Source organism: Coloeus monedula (genome assembly GCF_965178545.1).
Source record: "Coloeus monedula genome assembly, chromosome: 1".
NCBI classification, from domain to species: Eukaryota; Metazoa; Chordata; class Aves; order Passeriformes; family Corvidae; genus Coloeus; species Coloeus monedula.
The window spans coordinates 42199683-42218949 of record NC_138781.1 but is presented as its reverse complement, the minus strand read 5'-3'; the positions used below and the strand labels follow the sequence as shown (position 1 = coordinate 42218949).

The 19267-nt window shown below is 39.6% G+C and overlaps 1 protein-coding gene across 1 annotated transcript in view; it reads right to left on the bottom strand.

Moving 5' to 3' along the window:
• Positions 1-4075: 4075 nt before the first annotated feature.
• The window catches only part of CMTM8 (CKLF like MARVEL transmembrane domain containing 8), a 35269-nt gene continuing 20077 nt past the window's right edge, over positions 4076-19267 (bottom strand). Inside the window, exons 2-4 of the mRNA XM_082283088.1 lie at positions 11124-11297; positions 7137-7253; positions 4076-4530 (exon numbers count right to left, since the gene is read on the bottom strand). Of these exons, the coding sequence (XP_082139214.1) occupies positions 4447-4530; positions 7137-7253; positions 11124-11297 (375 nt within the window). The 3' untranslated portion in view covers positions 4076-4446. The remainder of the gene's footprint in view (positions 4531-7136; positions 7254-11123; positions 11298-19267) is intronic.

Here is a 19267-nt window from a genome sequence, read left to right as displayed (position 1 = left end):
TGTCCGGCCCGGCACGGGGAACGGGACGGGACGGGATGGGATGGGATCGACGGGACGGGACGGGGCGGGGCGGGCGGCGGCGCCCCGGGGCTGGCAGGGCCGGGCGGAGCGCGGCGCTTCCCCGCCCGCCCAAGCTCCCGCCCGGCCCCGGCGGACGCGGGGCGGGGGAGGCCGAGGGGGAGCCGCGGGGGTTTCCCTGCCGCGGGGGAGACGCTGCCGCACCCAGGCGGGCAGCGGGGTCCGGGACAGCCGGGAGCGGGAGCCGCGCAGGGACATTCCCCCGCGCCGTGCCGGAGCGACAGCCGCAGCGGGACGCCCGCCCGGCCGCCCGCCCTGTGCAGCTGGGTTACATGGAAACGGAGGCCGAAGGGAGGCTTTCCGAGCAGGGAGCGGGACGCCCTGCCGGGAGGGAGCTCCACACGAGCCGGCCGCCGCAGCGGGGAGCAGCTTGGCGGGGACAGTGACAAACCCCGCAGGGCGTCAAAGTTTGTCGGTGGTGCGCTGGGAGGGGACCTACTCCGGTGCTTCGCTGTGGAGGTACAGCTGCAAACAGCATCTTCCCACACGGCACTTATTCTTGCCAAAACCCGCCCCCCGCCCCCCGAACCTTCTGATTCTCGATCTCATAAAAGATAAAAACCATTTGCATTAAATGAGCAGCAACAGGTAAAACTGTAATGACTGTCCAGATGTCTCAGGCCCAGTGTTTGAATTAAATCATGCCGTGATACTACCAAAACGCAGCAAAGGAGGCTATGTATTTCCTCAAGTTTAAAAATAACTTGTTCTGCTTTTTGACAAGTGAGGTAATAGAGGGCCTCTGAGTTGGGCATGTGCCACTTTTGTACTCACTGGAGTAGTAACCCCATCTTCTGGTGCTTTGTTCTGCAGTTACAATGCACATTCTGTTCATATTTAGTATTTACTAGTTCCTTCAGCAACTAAAATTGTCCTAGGAGGGAAGACATGTAAGCCCAGATGACCCCCAACGCACATAAGGCCGTAGTGTAAGCAGTTTACTCGAGCAAAATCAGTTTGCCATTGTGGGCAATGGCCCTTACTAAATTAAGCAGTACATAGTTCTGGACTTCTATTAAGCCAACTTGTAGTTGCAATAAAAGGTATTACCTGTCCCACCACATTTTATCTCATTCCATTAGATATCAAAGCTACAACACTGGCTACCGCCACAAGAGTAAAATGCTAGCTGCTGAGAAAAAACCAATTTGTTCCGTTTTTGAACAGCTGCTTTCCCCACCCCCCCTTCTCCTTACAGTTCCTATTCAGAAGCATACATGGTTACACATTTCTACAAGCCTTGTGGAGGAAGGTTCCAGTAACTTCTTCAGTTCCTATTAAGAAATGCGGGGGGTGGGGGTGTTACCTGCTGGTTCAGCTTCTTTAGCTCTTTATTTCTTTTGAAAGTGTGTATGCGACTGGTGCCCTGCTGATCTGAGTTCAGGCCAGTGAAACAGAAATAAATTAAATTAACACAAATAGAATAACAGTCATATTTTCTACCTAGCAATACAGGTGTCTTCTGTGAAGCACTGGGACAAAGTCCATCTAACACTACTGCATTTGAAGTTTTTATTATAGTTCTCATGCTAATTATTTCAACTTGTTAAGTGCATCATGTATGATGATGAAGAAGGGTACTGACAGCCCCTTAGTAAATTAAAATTAATGGCTGTAAGTTGACATCAAGTACCCTTATGTAGTGACTTAGATTTTTCAGAGACTGTCTGAAACAAGTTATTTATAAGTCAAATACCTTCATTTTGCAAGCTGAATAGCAGTTTGTTTATTGTTCTAGATATCTGTATTAAGAATTTCACTAATGACTTCATCACTTACCAGTTGTTCTTTTAAGGCTTCTTTCAATCTTACGAGTAGTAACCTACAGCAGATACAAACCTTGTTTTAATTGTTATGTGATAAACCACAGCTAGCTTATCTTCTTTATCAATATTAGAATATACGAATGCATTAACTCATAGTTTGCAAATCAGTATTTAAGGCTAGTGCACTGGAAGATAACCTTTTGGGTGCTTATGCCTTTCTTCAGGCCTGAAATAGGAGGAGCAAATTTCAGAAGGAATGCTCAGCCTGTGCTTGATTTCTCCAATTTCAACTAGATATTCAGAACACTTGAAAAACAAGACAGGTGGTATCTGGGCAACAGATGAGAAATGAGGCACACGAGAAAGAGCATGGGAAGTAAGATAATTATGTTTCTAAAAGGAAAGAGCAAGGCAGGTAAGTTATGGTTTGTGGAGAAAAAAAAAAAGCAAGGCCAACCACAAAGCAAATTTTTGCCTAGTATGTATTTTTTAAACTCAGAATTAAGGATTCAACGGACAGATTTGTCTTTGGAAGTCATTCTGCAGATCTTCCCTTGAGGATCAGCACTGAAGATTCAGAGAACAAGAGATATTTTACCAGAATCATTCCTTATCTGGTTTTATCTTACATTAAAGGGCGTATTCTGACATGTAACACACAGTTGCCATGGCAGTTATAGGTAAACCAGATGAAACACAGAACTTCTCTTAGCTCTACTCCCTCTTACTGCTTCTGTCCACAAATCCTGTCTGGGTTATCAGTTTCGACCAGACCATTGCAGTTACTACAAAATCTTGAAATGTTTGCACAAGCACAGTCACATCCTTTGGAGTTGAAATAGATACATCAAATAGCAATTGAGAAAGAATTTCTATTACTACTACTGAAGCATTTTACTGATGAGAAATCCCTGATGAAATTTTAATTCTGGCTATATTTCTAATCACATTTTATCAGTTGACACTTGGATCATTTTGATGCCTTTGATTCTTTTTTTCCCAGTGATGGAAAAGAGCATACGGGATTTTAATGACGCACTTTATCTGTGTAGATAAAATGCAGAGTTGGTAGACATTCTTCCTTCTCACAGCTGGATAAATTTAGCAAGCAGGAGACAGTCTGACCTATGTTGTATAGGCCAAATGCAATTTACAGACAAATATAGGTTTTAAAATAATATCTTGGCTTCCCTCACACTGAAATCTTATGACTGACAGATAATCAAGAAAAAAACATGTGATCGAGAACGGAATTAGCTCCCTGCTGATAAATCTTCTGCAAGGCACCTACATAAGTAACCACACACCATTTAGTTACAAGGAGAAATAAAGAAGGGTTTTTTTAGCAGTAACGTTTCTCTACTACCATATATTATCAACCAAATAAGCTTTTGAAGACTAGAGGGGAGTCCAAATCTTCTTAATCCAAGAATAAAAGGTTCACCAGTAGTTTTTAATGAGGAAAACTTTACATAACATCACAAAATAATCCTAACCTTTCATTCACCACATAATTCCTGAAAAAAAATCCTTAGGTAATTTGTATTTGAAAGTAATTTTCAAAGGTATCTGTTTTGAAAGTCATATTCTGTCATACTTCTGTTTGAGTCAAAGTTATTTAAATATGAGCATCAACTTCATTTGTTAAACTAAAAAGTTGCAGATGGTGCCAGTAGACAGGAAAGGAGGCAGGAAATTCCTTGCTTCTAGCACTGATGTCTTGACAGTTCTTCTATGGATTTAATCTTTCTATCATTTAATAGGATTTAAAGGCCAGTTTTTAATAAAACAGATTAATGGCCTAATCTGAGGAGAAGAAAACCCAAACAGCCACAGTCTGCTGAGAAACAAGAAGTGTTACCTTTAGCCAGAGATTTGGGATACCCTCAGTAGGTTAAGCACCAAGCACTAAGGGGGTGTTGTCTGGGCTCCTGCTTTGGAGCCTGTTGGATCTGAGAAACCTGTTAAGATAATGTGTTCCAGGCACAATATTTCTTCAGCTTCAGACCTACAGTAACAGGCTCCAAAAGCAACCTTGTGATGTGAGAAGCTGTTAGAATATGCACACTGACAGAATTGTCAGAATTCTTAGTAGTATATATTACAATCTGAACAAGAAATTTAAAAAGCAGCTTCTACTCCCAGTTTACAAAACAAGCACAGTTGGACCATTTATTTATTTATTTAACTTTCAGGTGGTTTTTTCTGCACAATGTCACTTTTCATACATAATAATGATACAATATCAGTTTTGGTAGCATTCAGTATCAAAAGTATACCTATATCATTTAAAAAGTTACATTTACAAACGTGGCACATTGCATAAGATTTATTAAAGGTTTAGTAGTAACAACTATACAATGTCTAGAAAAATACCGTGTTAATTTTAAAAGAAGCAATATGAAATTTTACTATATAGTACAAAGTCAGGGTTAAATGTATCTAAAGATGGCGTTATTATAAATAATCATTTGATCTCAGTTTATATGGTGTCAATTCTAACAGAAATGTTCAAAAATACCTCACCCCTCTTCCAAGCTTTTATCGAAGGCGAATAATCCTCAAGGTACTTTACACTACAGAATTCACTTCAACAAAGTATTTACTGCAAAGTTCGTGATCGCCAGGATATAAAGCTAAAATACGTATTTCCAGCATAGCAGGAGGTAACCACGAAGGCAAAGAACTGTAGAGAGAGAGGAAAAAAAGATTAGGAAATAAATATATTTGAGAGCACTGTCATTTCTAAGAAAAAGAAACAGTTATGGGACTTGGGAAAAAGGAAAATAGCAAGCTGACTACAATGGCACACTCTCACCTCCTTGTACTTGTGTGGCCATCTCAGTCAACACTGTATAAAAGTGAGCTTATGCTACGTATAGAAATACAGGCCTAGGAGCAGACAAAACATGATATATTTCAACTTCTTTTATAAATTCCTCATTATACTGCCTCAGTATGGATCTTGCAGACTGGACTGCCACCAATCTAATACTTGCTGCTTTTAGAGCCTGAGGGATTGTCTGTGGCACGACGTGAACTCGAGTGAACGCTCCTGCTCTGCTGTGTCCCAGGAATTGCCTGCAGCCCACCTGTACCTCTGCATGGCACAGAGTGCATCTGTTTGATTACAGAGAAAACCTGGATTCAAATGCAGGCCCAGACACGTTCTCAAACAGCACTACTGATACGGTTACCAACGCCAGAGGTCCTCTACTGATGAATAAAGATACTCCTCAGTGCTAATAACAGTGACAGCAACCACACTGTCATATTACCGCTTTGTCAGAAACCGATAACAGAATGAGCCTTCTATAGCAGGCTAGATTTATTTCAGCTGTACTGATAAAGTCCAATTCAGCACTAGTGCTTAAGTTCCTGTTAATCACTGCATGTTGTTCAAAATAGACAATATTCAACATGGTCTTAACGACAATACCAGAATGTTTTGTGCTGGTAACTGAATCAAACAAAGCTGTCACTGCAAATAAGATTAACACCACTTTTCTAAGAGGTGAGCAGTGACAGGACAAGAAGGAACAAACACAAGTTACAAGACGAGAAATTTCAATTAGATATTAGGAAAAAAAAAAATCACAGTGTGAGTAATCAAACACAGGAATAATCATCTTTGAAAATACTCAAAACTCAAGTGGACAAGGTCCTGGTAGCCTGATATGAATTAGCCCTGCTGTAGAAGGGGAGAGAGTTGGACCACATAACCTCCAAAAAGTCCGTTCCAGCCTAAAAATATTTTATGATTCTACAGTTGTTCCTGGCTTGTATGCCATCACTGGCCTGGGTAGGCACTGCTGAGCATTCATCCAGGCAGGAAATCTAAGCCTTTCAACAGAGGGCCCTTGGTGAGTATTGTCTAATGCAAATTTGATCTGTAACACCAAAAATTGTAGATGATGATATAAAATCTTATTACAATAAAAAACTGTAGCGTTCTTCTTTTTCCAATTATTTTGTTTCTTATTAAATAAAAGCTTCATGTAAAATCTTTCTAGCAGAATGACTATTGGGGATAGATGATTTGCTAAATTCTCTATCCATGAAACCCTTAATGGACTTGGAAAGCAAGAATCCACATTTAATAGTTTATTTAGATACTGCATTAGATAAACATTATTAGGAAGTACTAGAAGAGAATGCAAACATCCCATGAGACCCTGAACATTCATGCGTTTTGCATAAAACCTGAATCAGCATGGAAGCTTATCTAGCAGCAAGCACGTTCCTGTCAGCTGCAGTGGCTGAGTTACAGATCTGTAGTACAAACTGCCAAGGGGAGAAGACCCTGAACACCACTGAAATGACAGGGATGTAGAGATCCAATTCCCAGGACAAAAACAGAGCAGGTGTTCGAGTTCCTGTGTTCATGGCCATATAAAATAAGCTTCAGACAGGATTTGTGAATAGTCAGGAGGACAACTGTAGCAGCATGAACACTCAGTAATTTGGAATTCCTGCGGACAATTGAATTTGACTACTTTTGCCACAACATGCAAAAAGTTCTTTTACAATTCCCTTAACTTTACTACTGAATGCGTTCACCTAACTCAAAGAGTGACAAGGCTTTTTTCTGTTCCTTTTTTGTTTTAAGTTATTTTTCATCCACTTTGATTGTTTTGGATTTCTAAATCTAAGTAGTAAGACGGTAATATCAGACTAAGTAGTGATTTCATCCACTTTAAAAAACTGTGAAGTTACCTGATTTTTCAGGCATTGCCCTCACAACTCAAAGGAAAGACTACCAAAAGTTGAAGCCGTAACAGGAAGATCATTGTGGAAACAGCAACAGCACTCCAGGGCTTTCCCCAAGGTGCTGTGTGGGCAATGTGGACAATGGCTCAGCCCACAGAAAGCTGAATGCATCTTATCCATAAGTGTGCAGAGTTAGCTGAGTTAGTTTAAACTGCCTTTGAAGCTGTCCAAGTGGACTGAGGTGACTTGATGCTCACAATCTTTTTTGTCTGCTCTGATGTGCAGGCTCCGACCTCAGCCAGAGAACTACTCATAAATGGGGGCAGGGGAGGAGGAAATCAGTGTGATCTTAAAAACATTACTGCCTTTTCTGATGTGACTGTCATCTCCTGGTGGAATTTCGAGTCATCTCTAAAAATTATGAACTAAATTGCAGCTACCTATAGCTTTTGTGTGTGACCTGTATCACTGCAGCTTTTCAAAATGCAGAACACCTGCAACTTCAACCCACACTTCCAACAAGCCTTCATTTTCTATAGCTTTATTGGACATAGAACTGACTTAAACAAAAAATGAACTCACTGAAGAAGCTGCCCAGCTGTTGTAATTGTGATTGTCCAAATCTTTGGTAACTGAAGATGCATCTACAATGGCAGCAATGAGATACAAAACACAGGCACTTCCATTAAAACACAGACCCTGTTGAAAAGACAAACACACATAATTAATATGTACAGGCATTTGTTTTCCAACATTACAAAACTCTCTTCTGAAATACGCTGAACATATGCAGCATACACTAGAAATATAATTCTTAACTATTTTTACCTTCTTCCATCTTTCTATCTGTAAGATTAAAATTTAACTGCTTTGAAGATCCATAAACAATACACCATATTTTGGACAAACTGTTCTCTCCAACACACTAAATCCAGAAAAGGCTTAAAGCTGGTGTGCTATGATTTTCCAAAAGTGAAAATAAAGACTCAATTTGGTTATCGCAATCTGAGAGTTAGGCAGTAAGAATATGACACTACATGATAAAAAAACAAAAAAAAAAGAAACAAGACACACTGCACTTTGATTACATTTCTAATCTACACAAAGATAGGTGTCAATAACTCCTGGCATACGGAGAATATTTATAAAACTTCCAAAACTTTGTTTTCTACTGTATTTAAGGAGACAAAGAGGGTGACATTTTTTTTTCTCATTCCTATTCTTCCATCTCCCAGTACCTTTCCTTTCTGCCTGTTTTTGAGAGAAGAAAGAAACAGGTAAACCCAAGGAGAACAGTCTGAATGGACTACATGGGTCATCAAGATCCCTCCACGGGAGATGCTGCATTTTGTCCTCCAAGGAGCAATGTTAATGTCTCAGGGTACTTATGTTCATTACTAAGAAAGAAGCAAAGCAGGTAACAATGACCTCACATGACAGAGAGAGCAAACAAAAAGTTCGTTTGGTTTTTGCACGTGAGAAAGAACAGGAAAGGAAGAGAGAACAGATGTCTGAGAAGATGAAAGAGAAAAATGTATGAGGGTTTTTTAAAAAGTACATGATTTTAATACTTTGTCTTTTACTTTCTCACTACTTGGTCATGGAAGCTTCTTCCTCTTAAAAAAAAAAAAAAAAAAAAAAAAGTCCCCCAAAACTCCACTCTGCTGCTTGTCTAAGGCATACAAATTTGGTGCCAAATTTAAGTGGAATGCCTGTGACACGCTTTGCATGTAGTTACAGTTGCAGGAATTGGTAACTCAATATAGACCTGGTCCTAAAATTGTACATAATGAGCTTCCTTCAGCTTCTGGACCCCCGGTTTGCACGCCAGAGTGTCACACAAACATAACCTTTAACTGTTGCTGTAACTGTCTAAATGTTGCCATACTGATGCAGCTCCAACTATTAATTCCCATGGTGTGACCCAGTGGATGCTAGGAATTTATGCTAGTTATTCCCTATTTAATTAATCTGTCACCAGCTCTGGCAAAATCTAAAAAGAGCTGCAGTTCTAGAAGAGAAGTTCAGAATGAACAGTGGAAAATATCCACTTACCTTTCCACAGGGAACTGGGCTGGGCAGTGCCTCAGCACACAAGGACTGGCACTTGAGATTTGATTCACACACTTACAAACAAGTGGGGTTCATCTCACCTATATCAGTTTGTCCAATAAAAGCTATTATCTCTACCCACAGATGTCACCCCTCATTTGATCTGGGCATTACAGCAATAAAATATTAAACTGTCAATTTTAGGATGAGATGCCAACAACTGGCAGGTTCTGGTGAACTTCTGTAAAGCACTGATTTAGAAACTCCAAATTTGATACCTAGAGTATTTGTTGTTATTTTCAGATTTCCCATTCCAAGAAGACTCAATTACCCCGGAAAGCTACAAATCCCTGCAATATCTTGTCATGTAGAAAAGAAAAAAAGCACATAATTTCTGAGAAGTGCTGCTCTGGGAAAAAACACTGTTGGGGAAGATGGAATGCAGTGCAAGCTGACTGGGCCTTTACTGCCAATATATTTCTCAAACCAAATGGTTCATGCTAAATTACCATCTGCTTCTTAAATTCAAATTTACCAGATTTTAAAAGCTTCCATTGATCGTTTTAGCAAAAAACTTGCACTATAAAGGAGAGTCAGTTTTGAAGCACATCCTTTGGGTTAATTTGCAGTAAAAGTAACTGCATCTTAAGCAATTTGGTAATGTGCTTAACCTGCAAAAAGTGAATTTATGACAGAGAGGTCCAGATGTAATTTTGGATACTGCATACAATAGGAACAGTTTGAGCTAACTGTCCCTAAGGAGGCAGAGCAGTAACTGGCAGATACTGAAATTCAGGATTCTTCACAGAATAGGGTAAAGGTGGTTGCAACTCAGTCAAAAAGGTGTGTGTCATGCTCTTTCGAACAAAGACTAAAAACACCTCCCTGAAAAGAGACTCAATGTTGTTCTTGGCCAGACAGGAGCAGCAAAGGACCAATTCAAAGGCTGTTCCCAAAAGCTCTTTCAATACCTTAGGGGAAAACAAGCTGGAAAGCAAGCAACTTTTATTTATTTTGTATTTATTTTCTCTTTATATGACCCCTTTATATAAAAGGAGATTACCTTTTGGACCTATATTTATGTACATCTACAATATATTTGGAACTCAGAGCAAGAAATACACTCAATATGAAATAGAAAGAAATCAAATATTCCAGTTTGTCTACCACATAGATCAGGGGCAACTCATTTATGTGCAGTTGTCTCATAATAACATTCAGCTGATGAAAGAAGGGTAATGACCAAAGCTTTATTCAAATGGATATAAAGATGCTTTCCCTTTGAATGTACTTCACTTACATGTAATGCAATGGGGAAACCACCCCCCCACCACCTTTAAATGCACCCAGACACATTACTGCTGTAATTGAAATAATCCAACATTTCTATAGCAGTGTTACAGCCGTAATGGTAATTGCTGGTTATGAAACTTGAAAATAGAGAAGCTATCTGAACATAATCCTGGTTGTTCTCATTAGTAATTGCTATAGCTGGCTATTTATTGCAGCAGCAAATGGGAACACTAAAAGAGAAGAGTATCCCAGTATTCAATTTTAGTCACATACACAATATAGCTGATAACAAGCTGTGCAACACAGAAGTCAAATACATTTCATCATAAAAATAACAGAATTCTAGTCAATAATATTTAGCTGTTAAAAAAAATAAAAGAACAGTATGTCATTGTAATCCAACAAATGCAAAGAGAAAATTTCTAGTGATTCTTAGATGGGTCACAAATAGCCAGTTGGCTGTAATGACAATGACTTTTAGGATCTACTATCCTGAAGACCAGGTTGTTATGCAAATGAGGTAAAAACACACTGTTGCGAGTTAGAGCTGGCCAGGTTTGCTCAAACCATAAAAACTGGATCTGAATTTTAAGTGCCTGGGAAATTTTTCTGTAATTACAATAGCTGTTTATCTGATCTGCTTTAAGTCTTGAGCTAAAAGCAAAGGATTACATAGTACATATTTTACCTATATAGAACACTAATTTTCAGCCCCATTTTCACAGTTGACTACATATGGATTGTCAGAGTGTTGCTACCTCTGAACCACCTTTGCTTTAACTTTAGCAGAGAAAGACTCATGTTTTAAGAGCTCAAGTCCTGTTTCTAATGCATGGTGTTGATTCCAGTAGGGATTCCTGCTGTTTAAGACATATGGCCAGGTCTGTTAGCTCAGAGGCAGCAACAGACTCATTCTTCATGGGATGTAACCACTACAGAGAGAAAGAGAGGTCACTGTGCATAAGTATCAGTCACACACGCATTAAAAATCAAGTCACTGTATCAACCAATGAAGAAAATGGTGAAACATCATAGAAAAAGTGTTTTTAAAGTGTCTGGGTAGTATGAAGGTCAAACACTACAGGTATGCAGCCACACAGTAATTAGGGGAAAATCTACAAAGAGCACAAGTAGAGTTGCTTAAATAAACACACAGAATGCACTGATATTTTATTCTCTTCAAAACCCAGCAAACCTGAAGCAACAAAGAATGGGTATATTTACCACCATGGTCCATGGCACCTGCGGGATCCTGGTGTAGGTCATTGTCATGTAGATGATCAGAAAGAAGACGGTGAGAACCCAGTAAAACACAGCTACAAACATCACCCAGCCAAAAGCTGGATATAGAAAGTATTCTGTTCCAGCGATCAGGGTCCACACCAGCAGCCCCAATACCTGCAAAAGTTACGGAGAAGAAAGAAAACTGTTACACAGCTTTAGACCTCATACATTTGTTCTAGGTCAAGGAGTGACACCACTGCTGTTCCCACGAACCGTTTGACGAGCTGAGCTGGGATGCTGCACTGGCAGAATACTGATCTAACAGAGAAGAACACAGAAAACTGGTTTTACTGTGGCAGGGTGTCACAAAGGGAAAGGCATCTAATCTGTTGATTTAGCTCAACCTTTAGTTATTTTGGAGCCATACTTGCAGTGATTTTACAGCTAGCTCCTGAAAGGATTGCTTATTATAGCTCACTCACTCATGTGCATGAAGGCAAATACTGCTGTTTTGCTGCCAGCAAAGTCTCTTTAGAAACAACAGCCTGTGAAAGACCACTGGGATCTTCAGGTTCTATCTGCCACAGCCACAGGTAACTTACTAGTTGAAGTCTAGCTCAAAATGGTCCACACCTGCTCTGCAGACTAGCAGGCACCAGAGACACAGAACAACTTCTAGACCTTACTGTAAAAGGTTGTGGTAAAATATCAACACCACTACAACATGCAAATTTAAGTGCAGCAGACTAAGTCACATTGGGAACGTCATTATATTCCACAGTTCTTGAAACATCTCCCACGTGACTTGACCCTAAGCAGTCGATGAGGACTCATACTCAAGCAAAGTCCTCATGCAAACCAGTCTGGGGGAAAAACCTCCCTCCTCATGTGGCAATCTGTTCATCTGTTCAGATCTAAGACATGAAGAAATACGCGAACCAGAGGTTTTAACAGACTTTCTCCAGTTTTCTCCAGTATAGTTGATCTCCAGTGCATTAAAAGGAATGAGGAGCAAGCGAAACATAAGTCAAGTCATATGCCACAGGAAAAAAAAGCTGTGTGTTTTTCAAGTTGTCCAGCAGTTAGAAAAATTAACTATAATTAACTATAAAAGAAACTATAAACTATAAACCTAGCTATATAAAGAAAGTGATGTTTTGTACCTTAAAAACACACAAACACAAAAAGCTAATCCCACCCCACACACTTTATTAGACTCAGATGTGGGAACTAAAATTCCTGTACTTGCAAACAAAGCTTATCTCTTTCTGCTGTCTGGACTACGGTGAAATTGCCTAGCAGTGACAAATTGAAGGATTACAAAATTAAAGCAAACAGCAAGACATTTAACACATAACAGCCATAGCTGGACAAGCTAAAGAACCTTCTACCCCAACATTCTATTTCCAGCAGCACTTAGTACCAGATATCTGAGGAAATACATTAAAGAACAGACCATGCAGCAGTAATATTTCCTTGGACTACGCTCCTCAGCTCTCAGGAATGTGCAGTGAAGGGACTTCCTGAGCCTGTGGTGATCTCTTTGTAATCAACAGATCCCAACAGCAGATGACAGCTTTGCTACAGCTTCATTTGCACAAGAGCCAATCCTATTCCCAGGCAAGCTGCTGGCCATGGCCACATTTACTTCTCTATTGCAGAACTGAACATGTATATAATGTTTAGTGATTCATCATTCATGTTTACAAGACAAAACTATACTGCTGCAGAAAAGTTTCTTGTAATTTGTCCTCCTACTACCTTGCACCTGTTTATTTTGTCTTCAGTTCATCCTCCAAATTGCCACACAAACTTAATTCAGCCATCAACTGTGTATTCACAGTAGATTCGATGCATATTATTTGTACATTCATCTACTTCTGCACCATGCATACATAAAAGCACTGCACAAATGTCTGTTTTATGGTTTGTTTGGGGCTTTTTTTCCTCTCTTAACAGAGAAAGCATATAATGGTCTGTTTAATAGCATTTTCCCCCCGTTTTTCCCCCAATCCACCAATTTATCTTTAATAGGAAGCTCTAGAACTGACTCAGACGGGGATAAAAATTCCTGGTTTTCGCAGCATACCAGGTGAGGGCAGCATTGCCTCGTAAGAGCAGTTCAAATAGCGTTAAGTGGGTACTTTAAAACACACTATTTTAAGTGCAAAGTTATCGGTTCAGCAATGCTTCCCATAGTTCATTTTAATTCTACTTCCAACAACATTTTACTAATAGTAGCAATTCAGTTAATAGCACCTCAAATTGCATGAACTACCCACAATCAGATAAAACCAACTCAATTTTAGTTTAACAAGTGTTTTAAGACTAAATAATTTTGATAGACTGTTTAGCTAACAAAATACCATTTTCTTAGGATACAAAGTTGCTTTTCATTATGCCCATCCACTTTAATCGAAACTCAAATTTATCATCCAGAAATTATCCCAATAAACAATTGATCTTGTGCTTGACAAATAATTATTAAAGGCACATTTATCCTAGATTTGAGTATCTCATAAAATACCAAGAATGGACATTTTGAAGATGAGAAAAAAATTAAACATCATTAAACACTCTGCTGTTGAATGTTGAGTTTTAGAACACTTCTAAATAGAGAAGCAGATTTTTTATGAAATGCACAAGACTATTAAAAATTTTACTACTAAATGCAGTAAGCTTGATAAAGATACCTCAGCTTATATAATGGATTATTACTCAAAAGAGCAAAATCTTCACAAGCAGCAAATTATTAAAACTAAAAAGGAAAATTCTGAGGTTACATGAGACAACTAATCTTACATTACCACACAGTAAAGCTAGCCAGACATGCACTAGAGCACAGTACTCATGCTGGTCTGTTTTTTCTAGTAGTATTCTAACCTGGAGTTATCACTCCTCTTTCAAGATCATTTTAATATTTAAGTGGTTGTACATCTCACATGTATTCCAAAGAATTGCTTTTAATGCCTGTTTTTAGCTAGCTTGTATCAATGGCAGAACAACTCACCCAGGCAATTGAGATGCACCACAGATGTTACAGATTTATATTCTTAACTGGTTCCTGCATTGTAACTTTGATGGGTTGCATATTAGAGCACATTTGACATTTTCAGTTAGATTCAGATACTCTTACAGCATATTACTGGAGCTGACAGGCTAAAATAATATTTCAGATTTCTTGATTAGATCTGAAAAGGTCAGATCAGCTCATGGTCAACAATTCACTCCATGTAGTTAAATGATATGGCAAATGGTTTCGCTGCATATGTAAACATATGCAATAAATTGATTTAAAGTTCACACTGGCCGTCAGCATCTACAAAATACCTCAGGAGCCAAAGGAATACAGACATCTAGACAAGCTTTCCGGGATTAGCCTGTATTCTCAGCATGTTAAATACTGAGATTGCTCCTGCAGTGTTAAACGCCTGCCGTGTAATTTTCTGACTGTCCCTTACATGACACATTTGCTGTTCAACAGATCAGTACAAACTGGGTGACGCTCCTATGTCTGCTAGAGCTGAGAATGCCACTTCTCCTACTGGTTTGGTATCACACCTGCCCACTGGGAAAAACTGGACTATACTCAAATGTCATCCCAATGAGCATCCAGCGTACAGAATCTGGCAAGTGAGTGATAGGCAGGCAACACTGAAAGCAAAGATCAGCAATAGCTGGGGAGTGCCTGCAGTAATTCAGCGAGCACAGACAGTGCACAGCCACCTTCACTGCTTCGGGTCAGCTGAAAGACAAGGGAGAAAGCTTCACTCAGGAATTGGGAAAGGCCTGTATCTCATTATAACCAGGTAAACTACAGTGTATTAGTAATAGCTAAGTATTTGATTTTAATTTATAACCAAGTCCGAATATACCTAATTAGAATTACAGGAACATACTACTATCCTGTAAAAAATGAGCCCAAGAAAGGGGGAGGGAAAAGCATCAAGAAGGCCCAAGAAAATAATGCATGTGGTAATGGATGAGAGGGGATGCTGGGTCCTAAGACTATAAGGGCTCCACCAACTGGGTTCAGTTTTTCAAGTCAGATGGGAAATAGGGATTTCAGTGCAAGATAAAGGCAAGCAGTTTTCCGTTGTTTATGGCATTCTGTGATTTCAACTCAGACATTTATTTTGTGGTCATTTGGCTGCTGCTTGATCAGGTACCTCCATTACTAAAATGCATTAATATGTCAAATGCATTAATGCATAATTCAGCAGTTGGCAGATACCATAAAAAGGAAGTAACTTGGTAGCAAAGTCCAATATTATTGAGTGTGCAGGTTTAAAATTAGATGTTTAATTGCATATTCAAACCCTTAAATAAATGCCATAATTCTTCTGCAGTGTTGAGAACTTCAAAAGTATCAGATTAGTCACTGAAAAAAGAAAAAAAGGGCTTTGTTCTTAGTACATGAGACACATCTCCTCTCGTGTCACTGGTACAAGTTAGCCGGCATAAAAGCAGGTGTGAGCTTGAATCAGTGTATCCAGTTTTGCTTTTTAAAGTAGCTTAAAAACTGCAGAGGAAAATTTGTGCTTTCAACCTGCATTTAAAAAGGCTACGATGTAACAACTCCTCTCCAGCAATGCCAGGGTTTGGCGTTCTCCAGCATTTCTCCTGAGTGGTTAACTCAGCAACACAATTAAAAATGTGTATACACCCACTTCACAATAAAAGAAGTCTCACTGCAGTAGAACTGACAGGAAGAAAACCCCGAGGCTCATCTATAAAAACAGGTTCACGGAAAAAAAAAAAAAAAAAAAAAAATTGGCACGTTTGCCTGAAGCTTCTCCTATCCTTCATCCAAGAGCTGCTTCCTGCGACCATCAGCACTGCAGGATTTATATGGAGTTGCTACTGGCACAGATGAAAATGATGGCAGATGGATACTACAAGAGTTGTGCATTTGCAGCATGAATTGCCTCCTGTATGTAAAGCTACCCAAACATGGACAGGATCCAGCAAGGAGAAAGCAAGACATCTTGCCTTTTCTTCCCAGCAAAGGAGATTTATGACCAGAAGACAGAGACACCGTTCTAAACTATTGCACATCATTATTTCATTTATAAATGACAAGTTAGAAGCTACCTCAGCAGCAGCACAAGCACCCTATCAATGTCTCAATCTCTATCCTTTTCTCCCTTGGCTACCTATCAGGATGGTGGTGCTGGCGTGGTTTTTAAGGAGAAAAAAAAAAGAGGGAGAAAAGGAGAATTCTGTTTCTACTGTTCCTGTAAAACCTGTCCAGGACAGTCAGTCATAAGAACAGGCAGATTTAATTGTATTATTTCCAGGGATTTTTTTTATTATTTTACAGATTTATTGTTTTATTTGCAGATTATTTACAGATACAGAATTTTTTTTACTTATTCATTTATTTCCAGCTCTGGCTCAAGAGAGTCAATGTTTTCACTGCACTTAAAAAATATCTTTAAATCAGAATTTTTGTGCTCTCATACACCATCCATGAAGTGACATACAACAATTCCGCCTTCTGCCACTAGAGTGAGCACAATCATTGCTTTTTTCTTTAGAAAAGGGGTGCTTTGCCCAGCAGTAACATTAGGGCAATTTCCATACAATGCAACCCCTTTAAATCAAAAGGGAACGCTCAAAATAAGATATATATATATATATATATATACATATATATCTATATACAAAAATCTTTCACAAGGTTAATTCTAAGTTAGAGTGTCTGCCCAAAGCAATTTAAAAGGGTTCACTTCCAAACTCTGGGACAATAATATAGGTTTATCCACAGACTAGTCAAAATCAGAATACTTAATGTATTTTACTAAGAAAAAATATTGTTTAAGAAAAAAAATAAGGCAAAAGCTTACAATTACTGGATAAATCAGATTGATCCAGACTGAAATACAAAATATAAAGCCTTGTTTCTGCTGCAGTCAGAAAAAAGGTGATAAACATGGTTTTAAAAATGGAAAGATTCAAACTTAAAATATTTCTATTAACACTGAGAAAATACGCAAAGATGAGGAAATTTAAAAACAATTTCCAGCTACATTTTTTAGAGATATAAGAACCTTGTTTAAGTGTCTCTGAAATTTCAAGGGCCACATGAATGTACTCTGCAATAATCTAATCAATACATTGTTTTACTCTACTGCTTCTCCTTCCCAGTCTGAAACATTTTTTTTGACACCAAACATTACAAGGAGCTGACATCAGCCACTCACTACTGTCCCCTCCTCATTACCAAGCACACTACACATCACTTTTCCTCCATAAGCACTCTATGGCATCTGCAGTTGGGAGCATTTGTCTTGCCAAGAGCTCCACAGTGGAGGAAAGCTTTGTGATTCACCTGGAACATCTTCCAGAGAGACAGATGCACAGAAGAGAAGTTGGGCTCTAGGTACAGGCAGGAAAAAAAATCCTCTGCATGGTTTTGCAGGTTATACACCACACCAAATAAAGGAAAAGACTGTGCTTTTGCTGAGATTTTCCAAGGCTTTGCCTTGCTAGAAAAAAAAAAAATCCACAGTGATCGCAGAAGCATGTCAGTGGTCATAATGGACATACCAATTTTATAATTTATACAGTACAACACTTAGCATCAAACTTAAGCAGCAGCTACAGGTCTCAAGTCTCTCCCAGCTTTGAAAACACTTCTGCCTAATGAAAATCCAAAATTCAGTCTCTTCTACTTTCACAGAATTTCTAAAAATTGTCTGAATACCTGTTTAATTACTTTCAAGTGACCATTTTCAGTGCTGAATCTTCCCACAAGTCTTCAAAATGTCTGTCATGCTCTTGGCTCTGTGGCAGCACCAGTGCACACCCCTCACTACAGGTTAAATGGGCTTGAAATAGTGGCAATACTGACCATCACTTCAGAGAATCACCCCCCCCAGAGTTGTTGTTTAGGATAGATTTCCTAAGAAAGAAAACTGCTGGAAGCAGCACGTGCCAAAATATGCTCCAGAAGTATGTCGTCATTAAAGATTGAACACTCTTACCCCAGGGTTTAATCCAAATCCTATGACATGTCAGAAAACCTCCTGACCCAGGATTGAAATGGGTCAAAGCCTTCTGGCAGACACGTAATTCAATAGGGAACACACCTATTCCGGAATGAGACTTCAGACAAAGCCCTTCAATGGCTGACAGACCTCTGCTGCCTTTCCCACAGCTCTACAAAGCAAGGAAGCCCTCCCACACCTACCCCAAACCCCCCGGAAAGAGTCCAGGAGCACCTCTGCCTAAAAAAGAGGGGACCAGACCTCCTCATGTGTGAGCCAGCGAAGAAGGGGCAGTCCTGGTGTTCAGATCGTGACGGTCATTAGTGACGGTCATTATCCAGACCAGCCATGCAGTGAGGATGCACTGAACCGGCCATGGCATGTGTAAATAAGGGTATCAGCTTGCACTTCCAAAAGGAGTCACACCGGGAGGCAGAGCCAGCACGCAGGAGTGCCCAAGAAACAATAAAATCTCACTGGGAAGAGCGGAGAGAGGGAGGCAGCTAGGGACTGGCATGCAACTGAGAAACTTATTTTTCTGATCATAACGGGCACTGCAATACTGCAGAGTTGCCCAGGCATAAAGACACCAGCACCTGGGCAAAGTGCAGCAGCACACCCAATTTCATGTCTCCTTAGTAATCTATGACCTATTAAAAAGGAGTAAATCACAAAGGTACTCCTTCTCTACTGCAGCCCATGTGTGAGGAGTCTTCTGTGATATGGTGCTCTGGCTCACTGCATCTGGCATCCCAGAAAAATAACTCAGGGGTGGGAGTCAGTAAGGAAATCGTGCTGTCCATCCCAGCAGCATATTACAGGTTGCTTCACCTGAGAAATATGCATGGAATGTGTGAGACCAGGACTAACACCAGTAACACAGACCTAAAGGAAGTAGCTTAAGTTAAAAAAGCAAGAGATGTTTTCTGGAAAACACAGATGTACCACATCAAAATTGTGAAATCACTACAGCAGATTTCATACAGTTTCTCAGGAAGTTCTGTTAATGGCTAGAGGCAGAGTAGTGGATATTCAGAAGGTAAACAAGAAATAAGACTTTGTTCAGGCTGTAAATTTTGTTCATGTCATCAAAAATGTTACAACGGAAGATAAGAAACTCTTAGGAAAAAATAAAGGTAACAAAACCTCTAC